Here is a 20,558-nt window from a genome sequence, read left to right on the forward strand (position 1 = left end):
AAGGGTGCTGCCCACACTCTTGCCTTGACAAACCTCCGGTGGTGAAAGCGCCCAGCCTTTAACTTTGTTCGGCCAAAGGCAGCCAGCCCCAACCGTGTGTTTCAAAGAGACTTGGACTGTTCGAAGCTTTTGGAAACAAAGATAAATACAAGTTTTTTATGTATAAACTTAACTTAATCAAAACCAAGAAAGAAAGAGATTGTAAGAGAGCAATTCTTTGTGAGTTGAGTGTTCATTCTTTGTGAGTGAATTGAGAGCTTTTGTAATTTGTTACTCCAGACATCTAGTAAAGCTTGGAACTCGCAGTATGGACGTAGGTAAATTGTCGAACCACGATATATCTTTGTCTTGTGGTGTATTCTCTTTTACATTAATTGTTTTACTTTATATGTTTGTTTATTTCACATTAAGAAGTGTTGGGGATATTATTTAGAGGATATTGAAGCTTTGTCTAGTGAGAAAGATTAAAGATTAATCCTTGTGTAGAGTTAATCTGTTTGCTGTGGATAGCATAATTTCCACTGTTAGTTATTCACAACAAAAATCATCTTCAATGGCTCATCGTTACTGACCAAGACACTGTCACTAGTAAACCCGACAACAAAGACTCTGGTTTCTTTAGTCTCACAAAATTTCCTAGTGTGCAGGGAATAATATTGCACGAGAGAGAAGGTGAACTTCCTAACCTCGTTTACACTGGTGCAGTGGTGCTAGGTTGGATTTCCCTATTAACTACTCTTTCCCATTGAAGGATTTTTTCATATTTAAGGTGGTCATGTCATCAACACTGACTTTTCTTTAGAGAGAAACTGAGAAGTTGACCCACACACCCTAGCCCGCTGGACTGGGCCCGAACAAGTTTACCTTTTTTTATGTTTCCACTTTTCACCCTATGATCGGTTTCTCTTGGGTCCAAATCCGGGTATTATTATCTCCTCCTTCTTTAATCATGTTTGTTTTGTTTATTGACTGATTAGAGTATTTATCGATATTATTGAAGTAAAAAAAATGGGGAAGAATTCCAAGGTTTTCAAGGATAAAGAAAAGAATCGGTTGGATGATCTTCAAGGGTTGATTACGAGTCTTCTCGCTATCAAAGGGAATAATAGCACCAATGATAAAGCTGTTTTAGAGATGCAAGTGAATCAGATGATGACTGAATGGAAAGCTGAACTCAACAAACCTTCTCCCGCCTCATCACACAATGTGAGACTTTATTAATTCTCATTTATATCATCATCAACTTCTTAATATTGTTTCCTCACTCACATTGAAAATGACTGGTGTGCAGGATGGGAGTCTAGGTTCCTTCTCCTCGGATCTTTACCGTATGTTGCAGCAATTTGACGTGGAAGATGATGCAACCAGTGGATTAGCTCACTGCATTGACTTAAAGCCTGTCCCTGAACCCAATTATCACAGCATTCCAGTGGGAGATGAATTGAATTTGCACGAGGTCCTTATATAACTATTTCATGTTTACTGGTATTGTTGCCACCAATTTTTCTGCATTCTGTTTTGAAGCCCTGCCCTTCTTTTTTGCTGTTGGCTGCGGGGTTGATGTAATGTGAACAATCATATCAATTTAATTTCATCGACTCATCCGATAAAACTGATATTTATCTTGGAAAAGTAGATATAGAATTCTCTCCTTGGGATTTTAGATATCAACTGCACTTTTGTCTCCTCATCTCCGAAGCTGGGGCAACCTCTATACATTACTGGACTTAGCGAAGAAAGCCTAATAACCTCTGGTTTGGTTGCAGTTATGTCAAGAAGAAAGTTTTCCCCATATTATCAATTTCTTTTTACTACCCATGATTAATGATTAGATCTTAATAGGCTATGTATTGCATCTACCATCTTTTCTTCCTTTCTAAACGGCTATGTCTGTGATGCTGTCTTACTCAACAAAAAGTACATGAGGGTGCATACCTCTTGTACTCTTCAATTGGGCACGTAACTCATGTTGAGCTGTATGTCACGGACGAGCAGAGCTGGAACGGTCATATATTGTATGTGAGTGAAGTTGGAACAGTCATGTTCCAGATATTCCCCGAGATTTCTAAAGGCTTGTGGAATAAATAGAGGAGAAAATAGAAAGCTTCGTAGAAGTTAAAGCACTAAAAGAATCCAGTAAAAGAAACTCTCGTATTCTTTTAGTTGGGCACATAACTCATGATGAGCTGTATGTCATGGACAAGCAGCGCTGGAACAATCATCTATTGTATGTTAGTGATCGTGGACAAGAGCGAGGCTGCTCATGTTCCAGATATTTCCTGAGTTTTCTAAAGGCTTATGGAATAAAATGGAGGAGAAAATAGAAAGCTTTGTTGAAGTTAAACCATTAAAGAAACCTGTCATTTTTTTCCCAAAAAGTTCACTTAGTTGTGTCTGGTTACACCTGACTTATTTGCCTGGTTCCATGTCTTCATACTGCCACTACTCAATCTAAACAAATTTTTTTAGGAATTCTTGCTACATGACTTATTCACTGTACTTTCTATTTACAATATTTAACTATAAATGTGTCACTCACTATACCCTATACGGCTATGTATGTCACTCACTAGACCCTATACTTCTATTCAGATGAAGTGCTCTAATTGGCATGAGAGAGCACTTGTGGCATTGTTGTAGTTTTGTAATTTTAATCATAAACTTTGTATATTAGTTTAGTGTCATCTGAAATTTTGCAAGGGCCTGACTTTTATGTAAGGAATTATCTAAGTATGGCCAAGTGAGTGGGTGAGGCAGTTAACATAAATCATTATCCGTGTCCCTGCTCATTGTGCATCTAGTCTGTGTTGTTTTCTTTTCATACTGAGAAGAAAAAAAATCTTTTTCGAAATGATTTATGTTCACAAGTAAGGAAATAAGAAATTTGGGAACTGATGGCTGTGGTTTCAATTTAATTCAGGGCTGTTTTTCGAATCAGACAATGGGAGAACACGGATATCAGGAATTTGATGATTACATAGACTTGCCTTGGGTGAATAACTCGGAAGCAACAAATCAGCTAGCCTTTGACCAATTTGATGTACACCAAGATTTTCAAAACAACAATTGTACTGGACTTGTTGGTAGTGGAAAGTTTGAAGAGGATAGTATGCATTATGCTTCTGCCTTGCAACAAAGCATATGCCATCCGTCTTCTTCCATGATGAAGCCAAAATGTGCTCTCTGGGATTGTTGCGTACCTGCTCAATATCAAGACTATTGCTGTGACATCCATGCCTCTTCAGCTTTCAATGAAGGCCAATCAGGTATGACTCCAGTGGTACGACACAGAGGTATCAGTCTACAGGACGATCCACTATTTGCTACTCTTCATGCAAAGATGGAGGGGAAGGACGTTGGTATTCCTGAATGCGAGGGAGCCGCTACAATGAAATGTCCATGGAATTCTCCTGGTAGGTTTGGACCTTACACATTCAGCTACTCTTTAGTACTTTTAATCTTTCATTTCCAACAAGGATTTTATTTACTTCGAATAAGTAGCAGTATAATTGGAAAGTGGTCGTGTTCTGACAATGTCTATTTGCTTTTAATGCCTGCAGAACTCTTTGATATTTCCTTTTTTGAGGGTGAGACGATCAGGGAATGGCTTTACTTTGATAAGCCTCGAAAGGCGTTCAAATGTGGGAACAGAAAACAGAAAAAATTACCAGATTACAGTGGACGTGGTTGGCATGAATCAAGGGGTCAAATGATGAAGGAATATGGAGGTGTGAAGAAATCCTATTACATGGATCCGCAACCACTGGAACGTTTTGCGTGGCACCTGTACGAGTATGTGATGGACAATTGTGATGCTCTCATTCTCTGTAGGTTAACACTCAAGTTCGTTGATGAAAAGAAGAGCCCCAAGGGAAAAATTATCAAGAATTCAATTGCTGAGTTGCAGAAGCAAATGGGTAGACTAGTTGCTGAATCTCCAACAGATAATGAACTCTCTGTTAAGCATGAAACAGAAGATAATCTCAAAGATGATTCTGAAACTGTATATTCAACTCAAGAGCAGATGGCTCCTTCAAATGATGGAAGGTACTAAGGGGCAAGCGCTGCATATGGTTATAAAGTGCAGAACGAGCTTGTGGAACAGGAAGAATCTCAAAATCATTACTAGTAAGAATGATTTATGCGTCAAACATGGTGAGGTAGTAGAATCAACAAATCATCAGAATTCTGGTTTCTATTTTCAACATTGTTCATAGATACTGAGCATAGCTTTTGTTTTTTGGGTGGAACGTATGGGATGCTTTAGAAAACACAGTTTCTGTTCTTGTACAATGCAAGTCTTAAGCTAAAGAAGTTTGAAGAGTTAATATTGTAAGAAGATGGTGCAATCATAGCTCATGTCTCTATTGGTCTATTGTATCTTTGGTAGTGTTACTCCATGTCCATGTTAAGACTAGATTGAGTTTGAAAGTTCTAATGGGCTGGTCACAATGTATGAAGAATGAGCAGAAGCACGGAAAGGTTCTGGCCCTTCTATATTTGGCAATGAAAGAACTTGAGAGATCGCCGATTGTTTTCTAGAACAGTGATGATGTTGGAGGGAGGAAAAAGGAAAAATAAAATGAGGAATGGCCTAGATCGGATGGTTTAACTGAGATGCTATTTTTTTTCTGGTATCCTGTTATTGATATACATTGCTTTAACATAAACAAACTCCACAACTTCACCGACGTTGTATTTCCAAACAGAATTTATACTATTTGAGTCTGCCGCGTTAATGCATTATTGTAATTTTAGAGCTCTATACTTTACCCGAGTGGCTCAGTCGATGTCTGAATATCCTTGTGTGGGAGTATAAACTATAAAGAAAATACATGCTCCAGGCTTCCTCCGCCCTCTCCTACCCCTACCTACTCCTTTCCCATATGTTAGTAGTCCCTTTGTAAAATGGAGCATCCTAAACTCCTGATGGATATCCGCCCTGCATACTTTTGTGATTTTACCGGCTCTATCTAAGCTCCAGTCATACTTCACTAGGAAATACAGGGTCAAATACAATTTCACAACGCTGCAATTTCACAATATACGAACCGGTTTTCCAACAGTACCAGAAACGAAGTGAATACTCTAGTTCAAGCACGATCGCTTAATCATACACAAACAGAACTGAAAAAAGGTTGAATGAAATAACATTTTCATTACAAACATTAATATATCAAGTAGACAATTTGCCTTGGTCTTTCTCATGACAGTATATCTTTCCCCAAGAGAAGACAACTAATTTACAAGTGCAACAGAACTTCACTCATTAACTTACTACTTTTTTATTTCACTGTTTTTACCTAGATACTAGTTACAATATCCAACCAGAGGATCCTCAATCATGGGGAAAACATGCTTGAACACCATTTACGCCGCTGCCCTAATTTTCACTTCAGTAATAAAGTGAATTAGAACTAAGCAGCATCATCTTCCTGGGTGTTTACACGCTCGCATTCATCAATCCATTCGCTGTAAACATCTATTGGCTCTGTCAATGCTGCAACCGCTCAAACAAAAAACAAGGTGATTAGAACATAACATCTATAACTAAAAATTTACTATATATGTTTGCTTCACTTGCAATTTCAGAACCCTTTTTTATGATACATCCTAAAAATGTATATTAAAATTAAACTTAAAAAAGTTAATATTTATTAGACAAGAATAATACCATCGATGGTCATGCTGAAGCTCTCTTGGCATATTCTGCATGTTGCTTCACCAATCAAATTTTTCATATCACTGTGACAACATAAATAAGTATTTAGCAACAAATAATCAATGTATCAACTGACCAGTAAAACACTGAAGATCGAAGATACTTACATTCGGCATTCAACACTTGTTCCATGGTTGCAGAAAGGGCAACTGAATACAGTGTCCAGTTTGTCCATCCTCTTCTTAGGTGGAGGCTTCGCCCTCGACTTTCGTTTTCCCATCGTCCAGATGTAACCTTTTCCTTAAAGAGTCACTGTTTCACCATACCGAAGTTCACAAGTGAATCAGCAATTCATGTAACGAATAAAGAACAATTAAGACCAGCGCGACCAAAAACAACTGTCTAAAAAATATTTAATAGTGTTTTAACGCATTAACCACGATACGAAGATCTTTAAATATCAGACTAAATTAAACAACCAACTTGAGGAAAAATCCAATTTTAGAAAAGCAAAAAGTCCATAAAGTGTCAACTCAATTAATAAGCACAAGCACAGGAACAAACTTAGAAAACCGAGACCTACTAACAATAACACGTAAAGCGAATAGAAACCCTAAGCTATCATAATCAACAAACAACTTTACCCATCAAAAATAATTTAATAAAACTAAATCCTACCATTAATAACAAAATTCAAACAAAAACCATAAAAAAACAAGTCGAAACACTAAACCCTAATACCAAGGCAAATAAAAACCCTAATCAATCAACATGGAAAAAAAAAAAAACTTAGGTCTAAACAGTAAACCCTAATTCATGATATTATAATATAACATTAAAAGCTAAACACAAACTTCCAAGCCATAACAATTAAACATACCCACGAATCTATTAACAAAAAAATATTTCATTTTTTCAAGATTTTGATATCAAGCAGTAAGCATTTAATAATAATTGAAAACATACAATAATTTTATTGACTAGTTAAAGAAGAATTGCATACCTTGACTTAGCTACAAGTAATGAAGAAGAAAAATTGATCAACTTTTAGGCCTAGTCTGTTTATGGGAGTGTTTCTTTTTATATTCAACGATTTATTTTTCGGATACCGCCTTTGGTCTTAAATTAGTTAAATAGGATACTTGGGCTTGGGCTTAATACCCAATTAAGGCAACTAAAGCCCATCTTTGCAGGGGGTGTCCGTTTCCCCGACCATGGCCCCAAATTTAAGTGCCAATTCCCTGATTTGCCCTCCGATTTCGACCGGAAGTCAAGGTGAGAATTTTCAACATGGGTTAGACAATGAAAGCATGCTTCTTTAGTAGTAAATCCATTTGATGGTATAATTAAGTTTCCATTCGTACTCCATAACTACCGCTGTTCTCATTTTTTATTTATTTCATTTACTGAGTAGCTACCACTTTTTACAAAAATATTTTGCTCTAGGGAAGACCCATCAACAACAAATATTTTGATCCAAATTAAACTCGATAAATTTTTTTTTTTTGGTAATCATTCACATATATATATTTATATTCCATAAATAGAGGTTGCATATTGGTACTCCTACTCCAGTACATCTACTAACCAAGGAGAAGGAAAGGATTCCCAATCAGCACCAGCACCAGCACATGGAGGGACTTTACAAGCAAAAAGAGCTAAAGTATTTGCTATATTATTTGCCCTTCTGGGTACATGCCGAAACTTAAAACTTGCATAATAAATAGATAATAGCGGCATAGTGTCGTTGAGAATAGTTTCAGATGTCCATGAGATGTTAGTGTTCTGCTTCTCCACAAAATCGACAATTTCCTTTGCATCCACTTTAATGACTTTGGTGAGGTGGTACTTGAGCACCAGTTGATGACTCGTCCTAGTCATTTACATTCCACGGATTCAGCATCACATGTTGTTTCTTTATCTGTACCTGCAGCCAAGTATAACTGTAGTGATAGGATCTGGGATATGAAGGATGAGGGGTAATGCTACCTGATGCGAGTTATCGACATGGGGATGGGGATGGGCCCGAGGCAAGATATGTGGAGAACTCGTGAGTACAGTAGCAGTCTGCCGGTCATAGGTACACGGCAGAAACCCTACACATAGAAGAAGGGGGAGCGAGGAATAAGAGGACAGGTAAACAGCTGTGATGGGAGACAAGGGCGTATAAAAAGAATAGTGAAAAAGAGAGAGAAAGGAGGCAAACTAGTGAGGCTAGACCTAGGAAGGAGAGGAGAGAGAGTGAGTAGGGGTGTTCATCAAAAATTGAAAACCGAGAAACCAAACCGAACCGGCCCAAACCGGCCAATTTTTTCGGTTCTCGGTTCCTAAAAGTGAAAACCAAATAGGTCAGTGCGGTTCTCGGTTTCATGCCTCAGTTAACCAGTACCAACCGAACCGAACTATGTTTAGTTCTTAGTCGTAGTCAACAACTTGGAAACACAACTTAGAGAATGATATAACTTACTCTTGCTGTTAATGTTAAACTAAGTTCTAATTATTTACTGGTTATTTATGTGAATGGTTTGTTTGTCATTTCTCAATCTTATGTGTGCATGCTAGTGTTTAGTTTCCTCATAGAGTTTGAAAACTTCAAGGATGGCAGTGATTTGTTCATCACTGAATTGAACTCTTGGGTTTACAGAGATTACCAGAGATGACATTTCTTTTGTGTTGAGTCATCCGTCTTTGTTCTTGTCAAACTTATGGAATATCTTCTTCACTTTCTCCACTCTCATTTCTCTTATGCCATGTATAAAACATTGATAAATTGCCAAAACACGAAACATCTGTTTTTTTGCCTCTTGAACGGTGTGGCCACATCATTTGGGACTAAGTCCAAACGGTGTGGCCACACCGTTCAAGAGGCAAAAAAACAGATCGAGAAGTCATTTTTTTCAAGTTTTAGTCTCAAACGACATGGACACACCGTTCAAGACCTAGTCCAAACGGTGTGGCCATGTCGTTTGAGACTAAGTCCAAACGGTGTGGCCACACCATTCAAGTGGCAAAAAAACAGACAAATCTTTTTTCCAAGTTCAAATCTCAAATGACATGGCCACCGTTTGGGACTAAGTCCAAACGGTGTGACCATGTCGCTTCGTGACTAACTCCAAACGGTGTGTGGCAACACTATTCAAGTGGCAAAAACGACAAGTCGCTTTTTCCAAGTTCAAATCTAAACGACATGGCCATACCGTTTAGGACCTAGTCCAAACGGTGTGGCCATGTCGCTTTCGTGACTAACTCCAAGCGGTGTGGCCACACCGTTCAAGTGGCAAAAAAGCAAGTCGTTTTTTTCCAAGTTCAAATCCCAAAAGTCATTTTTTCCAAAATCAAACAAACATACATACATCCATACAATTAATTCGACAAAAAATACCATCAAATTTAAGAAAAATTGTATCAAAACCAAATTACAATTCCAACCACATGAACATTAATTACATAGACTTATTCCTAGTCAACATCTATTATTGGTATTTCGGACCCATCATTAGTGTGCTCGCCTTCCAATACTGAATTGAGAATGTTCAATGCCAGAAATTTGCGTTTGTCTTGTTTGTAATGCAAGTATCCCAACTATCCGCAATTAAGTGTCGAAGCTCTCACGCCATCTTCGTGATCGGTTTTGGAACAGGACAATCATCAACAAGTTCAACATGGACAAAATGACATCCCTGTACGTAAGCGGTACCCAACACTTTCTTTACTCTCTCAGGATTTGCTTGGGTTCTCAGTGGCAAAATAAGATGGCAGTACATACTACCTAAATGTACGAGGACAACATTAAATCTCGAAGCAAATAGATATCCAGCAAAAGGCATGCTCATCCACTTACCAGGGGGTGCCCAACCGCATTCATGGGAAATTGTATGTTTCACGTACCTAATCTCATTGTGAGTGTCACACCCCGAATTTCGACAGAATTCAGAAAAAACATTATTTGTTCCAGACTCTTCGATCTCCGAGGTATGACGCACTCGATCTCCACTTCCAAACACCCATAAACAGTTTAAATATGCGGATAATTAAAAACCAATAAAAATTTTAACTTAAACAAAAGTCCTCTTCATTACAAAAATTTACAAATGAAAAATGCAACTAACATTATCTCAACTGAAAATCTATATCACCTCAAAGGAAAACAAGGTCTATCTTGAAATGCGACGCTAACGCAAACCACAAGCAGCAACCAATCTTCTTCAACACTAAACCTGTCAAGACTTATCAACTATGTTCATTTAATGAACACACCCGATAAGCAAACATGCAAATCGGGTCAGCATTATAAAAATGCTGGTGTGAGTAGCCCTAAAATATAACATATAATTATACATATACATACACAATCCATAAGGCCATTAGTTCCTCCACCGAGGCACCTTAACTTCCAACAACTACTACAACATCCTTAAAGTACAATAATTTAAGCAGGTAGTTCCTCCATCGAGGAAGCTTTAACTTCCCACTAACCACACAACAAACTATCGCGATAATAAATAAGGCATGTAGTTCCTCCATCGAGGTTTTTTAGGTTCTAACTAAACAAATAACCAACATATTACCATAATTATATTATTTAAGACTTTTTTTTGCGGTCCCTAAATTCACGTCAGATCTATGTCTTACCTAGTTTTCGGCTACCACAATCGCTACCCAACGCCAACATGTACATCCACATGCCCCCCTTACATAATGTACCACTCGCGTGCGTAACTATGGATGCCGGACACCGTAACCCTCACACCTAAAAGCCATTATGTAAGTAATCGCCACTATTCGCATAAAATATCGCGGCCTCGTTCTATTTTGAGAACGGAATAATCAAGCCACTATTCGGCTAACGCCGAATGGGCCATTCGCCTTTACTAAAATGCCGAAGGGCCAATCACATTATTTAGCCGAAGGCCATTCAGATTCACTGAAACGCCAAAAGGGCCAATCATATTGCACACGCCCACACAGGGCAAATCACATGAGTTGTGGTAGCTAGGTTCTAGGATTTTCGTTACGTAATTTATTCAAATGTCATACATTTATGACTCATAATAATTCCACTATATCACGTGCAGGTCAAATACCTTATTGCACTAAGCCACAATATTTAGAAATATCTCAATATATCTTATAACCATTTCATTCTGTCACGTGTCAATATATTATTGCACTACGCCACCATCCCGTGGAAAATATCCACAAATACTCTACTAGCATCTTACCGATAAAATAATGGAGCGGTTATACATTTATTTCTCCACAGCTATTGCATTTAATATATATATCCCAACATATTATAAAATGTCACAATATCAACGTCAAATCTTAATTAGATAATGACAACCAAATATATACAAGCTTCCACAGCATTTTAGCATTTGATTTGTCCATACAATTTACAACATAAAATATAGCGTAATTAAGCAAATCCACGGTCCACAATCAAAGCCCAATATATATATATATATATATATATATATATATATATATATATATATATATATATATATATATATTTTACACACTACTCACGTCAAATCTTAATTAGATAATGACAAACAACGTTATATAATGTTCGACAATATTTTATTATTACGATTGTCCATAAAATCAAATATGTGAAAATCTGGAAAAAGTCAACATTCCCTAGCCAACAACCAACACGTCATTGTCAAAATCAAATTGTCACTTCCATGTTCAACAGGTTCAGAGTCATAGCCATGGTTCATGGCTAAGGGCAAAGGTACATGGCTCAAGGGCTCATGACTAAGGAAATGGTTCTGGACCTAACCGCCAAGCCCAAACCTTAAAACCCGCCCCAAAAGTCTACACATCGCCTAAGTGAATCAACGACCCACTTTAAAACATATGAACCAAGCCCAAAACAAAAAAAAAAACCTGGTCCAAAGAAAGCTAATTGGGTTCACCCAAGCTAATCGAAAAAATGAAACTTAAACCGGTCCAAAACCTTAATTGGTTCCGCCACAAACCACTAAAATGAAACGGCCCCATAACAAACTAAACTAATCTTGGGCCCAAAGACTAAACTGAAAATGGCCCAACACTTAATCAAACCGCCCAACACACTAATGAAACCGCCTAAGAAATCTAGTTAGTTTTGGCCCAACCAACTTAATCTAAACCGCCCAAAACAAAACCAAAATAGCCTAAAATCAAAACCGCCCAAGGCCCAAACCGATCATCTTCTCCATCGGGGTTCTCTCCACACCACCACCAAAATCGACCACCACAAATACCCGACGCCACTCCTCCCAATCTACTCGAAAATGCTTCGGGGAAAACCCCCACAACATTAACAAAACCGAAAATCCCAACTCCTTAAATCCAAATTTACCAAACTAGATCTGGAAATAATTCCCGCCGCCATTAACGCTTTGTTTCAAGCTTCCAATGATTCAAATCCCAAATTTCAGAGTTCGAAGTTTTAACAACACAACGGTTTTCAATAGAGTTTTAACAAATGCAGGACGATGTCGAATAAAACAATATAATGCGATTATATAAAAAACATAAACATTAGACAAGATACACCGATACGAAAACCATAAACCGTGAAATAGCAAAATAGCTACTCACCTTAATCCCAAGCTCCACTTAATTCCTCCGAAGTCCGAAGTCGTCGCCTCAACGCCGAGCAAACAAGCCTCCATTTTTTATTATTTTTTATTCTCTAAAACCCTATTCTCTAGAACAATGTGATTATATACTTGGGTTTGAAACCCAAGCCCAACATGACTTCGGCCCGTAAATCAGGCCCACATGTCCCAAATCCAATCCAGCGAATCTTAAATAAATAATTAAATTAATAAATAAATAAATAAATAAACACGATTTTAAATACGAAAGTTAATGATGAGTGTACAATGTACGATAGAGGGGAGGTTGTCATTAAGTTCTTGTAACAACTCATTTCTCATCCACGCCACTCTTCCCCGACTTCTTCCTAATGCAATGCACATCGCTTCTATATACCCGAATTGTCATCACCTACTGTGGTCATCCACTTTAACAATATATTTGTGCGTTCTTTTAGAATGTCCAAACCGAATGTCTCGACCCCCTCAGGATGCCAATGTCTAACTTTTGAGGTGATTTTGAGAAGAGTTATTCCGTGGTGTGGTTGTTTTAGGTGGTAAAGGTGATTTTTGAGAAGAGTTATTCCGTGGTGTGGTTTTTTTTTTGTGGCAAAGGTGGTTTCGGATAAGACTTCTCTGCATGTGGGTTTGGAGTAGCGTATTTCGATGGTGTGGGTGTTTTATGAGAAGGCTTGGAATTTGGCGTACATTCCGATTGTTGCAAAGCGAGACCCACTCTTCATGCTCACGTTGGGAATGTTCAAAACCAGATGAATCTCGCTTTGAAGAGTTCTCATCCTCAATTGGAAGCTTTCTCTTGCGGCCTACCCTTAGCCGACCTTTGGTTTTGCCTCCTCATGAGGTGGTTCTAGCCATGTACTTTCGGCACAACAATCTCCATAAGTTTTCTAACCATAACCCTCGCTTTTCTTCATAAGCCATTTCATACCTTTTCATAAACATATATCTTTCGAAAGTCTACAATCGGGACCAACACCCCCGACACATTTGGAAAAACAGACATGAGTTTTCCAAAAGGGATCGATAGCACTCAAAGATATGGAACGTTCTTGCTTTTGAAGTTCAATGATTTCGCGGAGCACATGGCAATCCATGATCGGGTGCGCAAATAACACCCACAAATGAACTTCGAGTCCTTAGCAGCACGGCTTACACGGGTATCTAGTTCTTCATAAAGCAAGTCCAAACATTTTCTTGAGACCAGGTTTCTGAGTTCACGAAATAAAGGAATCCGGTGGTGGTGCTGGGTTACAATCAGACTCTTCTCAAATGTACCTCTAATCTCGGGCAATTTGGATCTCTAAAATCGGGTGGATCAAGTAAAACATATATACTTAGAAAATCATGTCTGTTTGTGTTTCCTAGAACACGTTTCACCTGAGCATGAGACCCTTCGACTCTATTGGTCGTTATACTCCCAAAGTGAATGTGTTGATTTGTCCAACAACATACCTAATCGATCCTTAAGGCAAACCAAGTCTCAAGCAGATAACTAACAAAATGGAGTACTTCAACCCTATAGTGTTTTTCTAAAGCAAAGAATTTACGGTTGAAGATATCCTCGGCCCTCGATTTCACTGGTATTCCACGAACCGGCCTTTATCTACAAGTTCTATGGTGGGGAAAAAATCATTGCATTTCGAAGGGACGACATAGAGATATGCCATCTGAGAGATGCTTATGCGGCGTCGGAAACACAATATCAGCGCACTCATCAAGGCCAAGTCCCTCGCCGACACCACGGATGGCCTTTCTTCACCCAAAGAAACCGTTAAACTAATGCAAAGCCCACTCATAGTCTATCCCTGTTTTGGATCGGAGCAACACTTGACAGACCGCGGAAAGACTTCCAAGTTGAAGTCACCCCACAAACCGTACAAAAGGCCACCGATACTTATTGGTTTTGTAGGTTCGCCTATGATGAAAACTTTTGGAAAAGTCCGAGCCATTTTAACACCGTCTGGATGGGCCCATAACAATCTCGTTATGTCATCTGTATTCATATCCTCTCTCACCTCCTAGAAATAATGGTTTTCTGCTAACAACTCACGCAATCTCTACATTTGCGAGCGATCGTTCATATCCAATGTCCTCACCTTGTGCCCGGCATTGTAGACTTGATATATGCTAGATAGGTTATCAGAAACCTATGTCCGATGGACTTCAAAACTTCTTTTTAGGCTTAACTCCATTTTGAGTCATCTCGACAAGAACTCGAATTGTGGACGGTCATACCGAGTAGCAAATGCATGTCCTCCTTCAAGGGTCGATTCACCTAATGGATGGTTGTGAACACCATTAAGATCGACAATTTTCCAACTATCGATAGTGGCGTTGGAAAATACATCTTAACTTAATGGACATCCACGTTTCTTGGTTCCCGTATTTCTCTTATTAGCTTTCTCTACTTTTTGTGTGAACGATACACATGCCCGAACTCATGAATCTAAATCCAGCCTTGGTAATTTTCGGTTCCGTTAGCATTCTCGACTTCCTAATTATCACAACCACATTACATTGTTTCCCCGAAAGCAGTTGCCTAACCAATTACGTCACTACTACGGTATGAAATACCTAAAGATATGAAAGAAAACAACAATCAATAAACTAATATAATTTCATTTAGAAAATAAAAACAAGTGAAAACAATGCCTACTATGTACCTCTTTCGTAGTAAATATTTATGTTGTATCCATTGAAAGCGGTTGAACATCATCCACGTCATTTGAGTTTCCAGAGTTCTCAAAACACACCGAAGGATCCTAAATAAAGAACAGTTGTTAATTGATGTTTGGCTTAAGTACCAAATGCCACAAACACACCGTTTACCACTGTTTGTGTTTTTCTATGTTCAAATCTTAAAACGACATGGCCACACCGTTAGAGATTCCAAAAAACAAAACTTCATATATTTTCCAAGTTCAAATCCCAAACGACATGGCCACACCGTTCAAGTGGCAAAAAAACAAACAAATCTTTTTTCCAAGTTCAAATCTCAAACGACATCCCAAACGGTGTGGCCATGTTGTTTGAGACTAAGTCCAAACGGTGTGGTCACACCGTTCAAATGGAAAAAAAATAGACAAGTCATTTTTTCCAAGTTCAAATCCCAAACGACATGGTCACACCGTTTGGGACCTAGTCTAAACGGTGTGGCCATGCCGTTTGGGACTAAGTTCAAACAGTGTGGACACACCGGCAAGTTTTTTTTAGTCCATATGTCAAAAGACATGGCCACATCGTTTTGGACACAATCCAGACGGTGTGACCAGACCGTTTGGTGTGAAATACAAACGACCTAGCCGGGTCGTTTAATTACTACATGCATAATTATTACATGTATAATTACTACATGCATAATTATTACATGTATAATCACTGTACACATCAATAATTACTACATGCATAATTACATTTAATTAAGATTTACCTTATTCTTATTAAATGCATCATCATCCATTCCTCTATTTTCTTCACTTTGAACTTGTTCTACATTTTCTTCTTGAATGGGGTCACTTGGAACTTGTTCTATATTTTCTTCTTGAATGGGGTCATGATGCATTACATTTTCTTCGTCATCTTCATGTTCTAAAATGGGGTTGGGCTCTTCCATTAGTGTTTAGTGTTAGGGTTTAAGGGTTTATGATTTTTGATAGTGGAAGAGAAGAGAATAGAAGAAAAGGGCTGAAAAGGTTGCAACAAGTCAAATTCACTTTGGTTTGGGGTCTGCCCAACACAAAACAACTTTTGGGACCAATGGCACATTTGTAATAAGTGTTTTAGTTTTGGAGTAACAAAACCTATATATATATATATATATCTATATCTTAATATTAAAGCTCCCACAAAGGGTATTTTTCGAGCTCTATTAAAATTCCACATCATCATCTCCTATTGAAAAGGGAATTCCTTTCCTATTTATTAGACACTTCTAATTAAAATGAGAATCAATTTCTTATTAAAACAGAAATTCATCCTCTATTAGAAAAAAAAAATTCTAATACTTCTAATTAAAACGAAAATATTTTTCCTATTAAAACGGGAATTCTTTCCTTATTGAAAAGGAAAAATATAGTATATCTAATTAAAACGAAAATCATTCTCCTATTAAAACGGAAATCATATTTCTAAATTAAGTCAACTATTAAAATGGGGTTACAAAATGGGTCTATAAAACTTAATTAAAACAATTTGTTATAAAATTAAAACGAACTTTTAAAACTTAATTAAAGCGATTTGTTATGAAATTAACAGAATCGAACATGTTTTCAAAAAATATGCACGGGCCTACAATAATAAATGAGAATTTCTCTCCTATTTGAAAAACCGGAATCCTATTATAACGGGAATTTCTCTTCTATTAAAACAAATTCTAGCACTTCTAATTAAAGCGGGAATCATTCTCCTATTAAAATATGAATTCCTCTCCTATGTAAAAGGAAAAATCTAGCATATCTAATTAAAAGCGAGAATTATTCTCCTATTAAAACAATATCTCTCCCAATTGAAAAAACGGGGGTTTTAAAATTTAATTAAAACTTCATTTAAAACAATTTGTTAGAAAATTATGGGACGAGCCTACAAGCTAGTCTTAATATTAAAGCTCTCATAAAGGGTATTTTTCGAGCTCTATTAAAATTCCACATCATCATCTCCTATTAAAACGGGAATTCATTTCCTATTTATTAGACACTTCTAATTAAAACGGGAATCAATTTTCTATTAAAATAGAAATTCCTCCTCTATTATAAAAAAGAAATTCTAACACTTCTAATTAAAACAGGAATCTTTTTCCTATTAAAACGGGAATTCCTTCCCTATTGAAAAGGAAAAATATAGCATATCTAATTAAAACGAAAATTATTATCCTATTAAAACGGAAATCATATTTCTAAATTAAGTCAACTATTAAAACGGGGTTAAAAAATGGGTTTATAAAACTTAATTAAAACAATTTGTTAGAAAATTAAAATGGATTTTTAAAACTTAATTAAAACGATTTGTTATGAAATTATAATAGGTTAGCGACTAAAACGGGAATCACGATTTGTTAGAAAATTTCTATATGTATATAGTTATGATTGTTGAACATGTTTTGAAAAGAGCCAGTGCGTATGCACGGGCCTACTTTCTAGTATATATATATATGAACTTCATATTTTTTGTTAATTAGGCATATGCGCTAAATATGGGACTATAGCAAAACTGGTAACATGTCGTTCCACCTTCAAGAAACTCTCTCACACGTGACACACCCCCTCTCTTCCACTTTGCTGCCTCTTGCATCTCTCCTCTATCTTAGCTCGAAAGCTTTCAGATTCATCATACAATAAACACAAAATGAAGAAAAATGAACAAGTTCTAGAAGTCATAGAAACATATAAAGCAAGCTTCTCAAATTCTAACAACCATCTCACAACCCCACTTCACAAAACGATGATTCCAACTCATAAACCAAATTAAAATTTTGTTCGAAATCCAAAATGAAGGAGAAAGCATTCTCAATAATTACTAGTTGAATTGAAACATATATTAGAGCATGGATCGATCAATTAATCTTAAAGTCATCTCATGTTCTTAAAATAAAATTAAATATATGGAGCAATACCCAAACTCATAAACTTGATAAACTCTTAACATTATGAACCAAAGTGATAAGAACAAATAATGTGCTTGGAATTAGATATTGGGAGAAAGAAACAACAGAAGCTATGATAGAAATGGGGGTGGGGGTATTGAGAAATTGGTGGAGTTGCAATTTGGTGAATAAGAGACAGTAGTGATTAGGGCAGGGATTGGTCGGGTTTGGGTCGGATATGGCTACATCCGAATCGAATCGAATCCAATAATTTTCACAGTATCTGAACCCGAACCCGATTATATCCAAAATTTAATATCCAAGCCCAACCCGAACCCCGACTGAACTTGACTAACCCGATCGGATAACACTAAAAATTCAAAAAAAGTCCACAAATTATATCCGAATCCGAACCCGAACCCAACCCAAATACATAAATGGATATGAAAATCAACCCGAACCCGATGTATTCGGTAATCAGGTCGAGTCAGATTCAGGTCTACCCGACCCGATTCCCTGCCCTAGTAGTGATGGTAAGTGAATAACTATTAGTTTTAGTCCCATATTGCTTAAAAGACCAAAAGTAACACTATAAGGAATGTATAAATACATTAGCTGGGACACGGGCTTTCATGGTTGCACTTGAGGGCTTAATTACATGGGCCTGTCGGTGAGATTTATTAATGGGTTATTTAGGATTTAGTCCTACTTTTTATGGGGTATTTAGGCTTTAGTCCTAAAATTATCGATTATTAGGTTTTAGTCCTACTTCTATCTTCAATTTTCTTAAATGACCAAAATACCCTTAGAGCATGTTTATCACGTGACTTGAAATTGCATAAAAGTAGGACCAAAACCTAATTTACCCAATTACAAGAGGGGTAAATCCTAAAAATGAGATTCGACTATGCAACACAATGTTGCGTTCATTGAGTCCTTTGAATTTGAGTACTACATTCATGGGATTGAAAATCCATTCTGTCTTGGGAGACAATTGTTTTTAACCTTGAGCACCGAGAGGGAGCAAATTTGTCTTAATAAGGACATAGTGATTATCACTAGGATCGAATTTAATCATTGGTAAATTAAGTTAGTTTGTTGAACTAAAGGTTTGTTCATGACATATTTGTTGTATCAATTTGATTTTCTTATTTACTTAACAATAAATATATTTTTATAATAAGTTTCCTACATAAATTACATCTGCCATTCGATCATTGATAGTTTTCATCTTGATGAATTAGGTGAGATAATGAGGGAAAATTCTTCTCACTCCCCCCATTTCGTTCAGATTACGAGTGCGTGAGAGAAAACGAGTGGGTGGAGATTTCATTTTTTTCCCCGTTTGTTTAGCCCTACTGGAACACTAGTTTAATACAATAATGTCCATTTAGTTTTAATCATAAACATTTTAAAAGTTGGGCTACACTTGTAAAACCAACTCTGTGTAGTAGATTCTGGGATCACTAAAACCATTTATAGGCTTGGGCTTTTATGAGCTGGAAAGTCTCTCTGTCTACGTGCCACTCTCTTTATAGAAGAACCTCAATTCGAGCGGTAAATTCTTCACTATATATCCTTAGATATATATATATTATAGTTGTACCCTCCTGGCTCTATTTTTTGAGCATTCACAGAGTCTCCAATATTTGTAAAACTCTTTGACTAATTACGAAAATGTATGAGACTAATATGAAAAAATCAGACAATTGGAGCACTCACATATACTCCAATTTTTTCTAAATTTTTATTAATTAATTAAAAAAAAAAATATGATATAAAAAATAAAACAATCCCATCTAGAGTTTCACAAATTCTCCAACTTTTCCTAAACACTATAGCTAATTACGAAAAAATAGGAGACAAAAAATTAAATTGCTAAAAACAATAGTTTCTACCAAAAACGATTTTTCTAAAACCCTTACACCACAAAGAATAGTTTCCACATTAATCTTAGGTGAAGTTTAACATAACAAATTAAAGTTTCTTTCAAGAAAAAGACAATGAAATAACGAAGGAAAAAATGAATTGAGTTGCCTGAACATTTACTTTCTACATTTGTTGACCACACATGTGACTTGGACAAAAAGGGAAAAATAAAAGTCAACTAATCATAAAATAAGTAACAGTGTACACCTCAAAACTAAGGCGGACAACAAATAAAATTATATTGTATGCACTATATGTCTATATGGGCCTAAACAAATAAAGTTGGATAGATTTAATGCATCATCTACTTTGGGATTTAGACATTTAGTCATCATTAAGGATTTCAAAAACCACAATAATTAAGACATATTCCAATTAAATTTCTTAATTAATAATTTTTTTTTCAACACTATAATATAATTTCCAATTTTATAATATATGTAATTTCAACACTATACCAAACCAAAACAAATTACAGTGGAAAATTAAATTATACAAAAAATAACATCACAAAACATATAATAGAAAATTTTATATTCATTCTAATGCAAGTTCACATGTAAAAAAAAATAAAAAAATAACGACAAACCAATAATAACAAATATTTTAAAAAATATATAATACTATATGAAACTAAGCTCAAATAATAATTAATAGGAAATCGAAAACTGGATGCAAATGCATCAAATTATCCTCAAATAATATTTAATGGAAAATTGGAAATTTGATGCAAATGCAAACATTAAACTAATCTTAAAAAGTAATTAATGGG

General features: G+C 36.4%; 2 protein-coding genes across 2 annotated transcripts; one reads left to right on the forward strand and one right to left on the reverse strand.

Annotated features, from left to right (window-relative positions):
• Positions 1–520: 520 nt before the first annotated feature.
• Positions 521–4,333, forward strand: LOC147505420 (transcription factor VOZ1-like). Its single transcript, XM_086557958.1, has 5 exons — positions 521–922; positions 1,001–1,206; positions 1,292–1,456; positions 2,921–3,413; positions 3,561–4,333. The coding sequence occupies exons 2-5, from the start codon at positions 1,009–1,011 to the stop codon at positions 4,052–4,054; spliced, it is 1,350 nt and encodes a 449-aa protein (XP_086414084.1). The 5' UTR covers positions 521–922; positions 1,001–1,008; the 3' UTR covers positions 4,055–4,333.
• Positions 4,334–5,138: 805 nt separating this feature from the next.
• On the reverse strand, positions 5,139–6,802 carry LOC147505421 (transcription elongation factor-like protein). The gene is made up of 4 exons (XM_086557960.1): positions 6,666–6,802; positions 5,830–5,974; positions 5,675–5,745; positions 5,139–5,500 (listed from the first exon to the last, which is right to left on the reverse strand). Exons 2-4 carry the CDS (start codon positions 5,940–5,942, stop codon positions 5,418–5,420), a joined length of 267 nt encoding a protein of 88 aa, XP_086414086.1. The 5' UTR covers positions 5,943–5,974; positions 6,666–6,802; the 3' UTR covers positions 5,139–5,417.
• Positions 6,803–20,558: the final 13,756 nt, after the last annotated feature.

The sequence above is a fragment of the Coptis chinensis genome, chromosome 4, assembly GCF_015680905.1.
Source record: "Coptis chinensis isolate HL-2020 chromosome 4, ASM1568090v1, whole genome shotgun sequence".
NCBI classification, from domain to species: Eukaryota; Viridiplantae; Streptophyta; class Magnoliopsida; order Ranunculales; family Ranunculaceae; genus Coptis; species Coptis chinensis.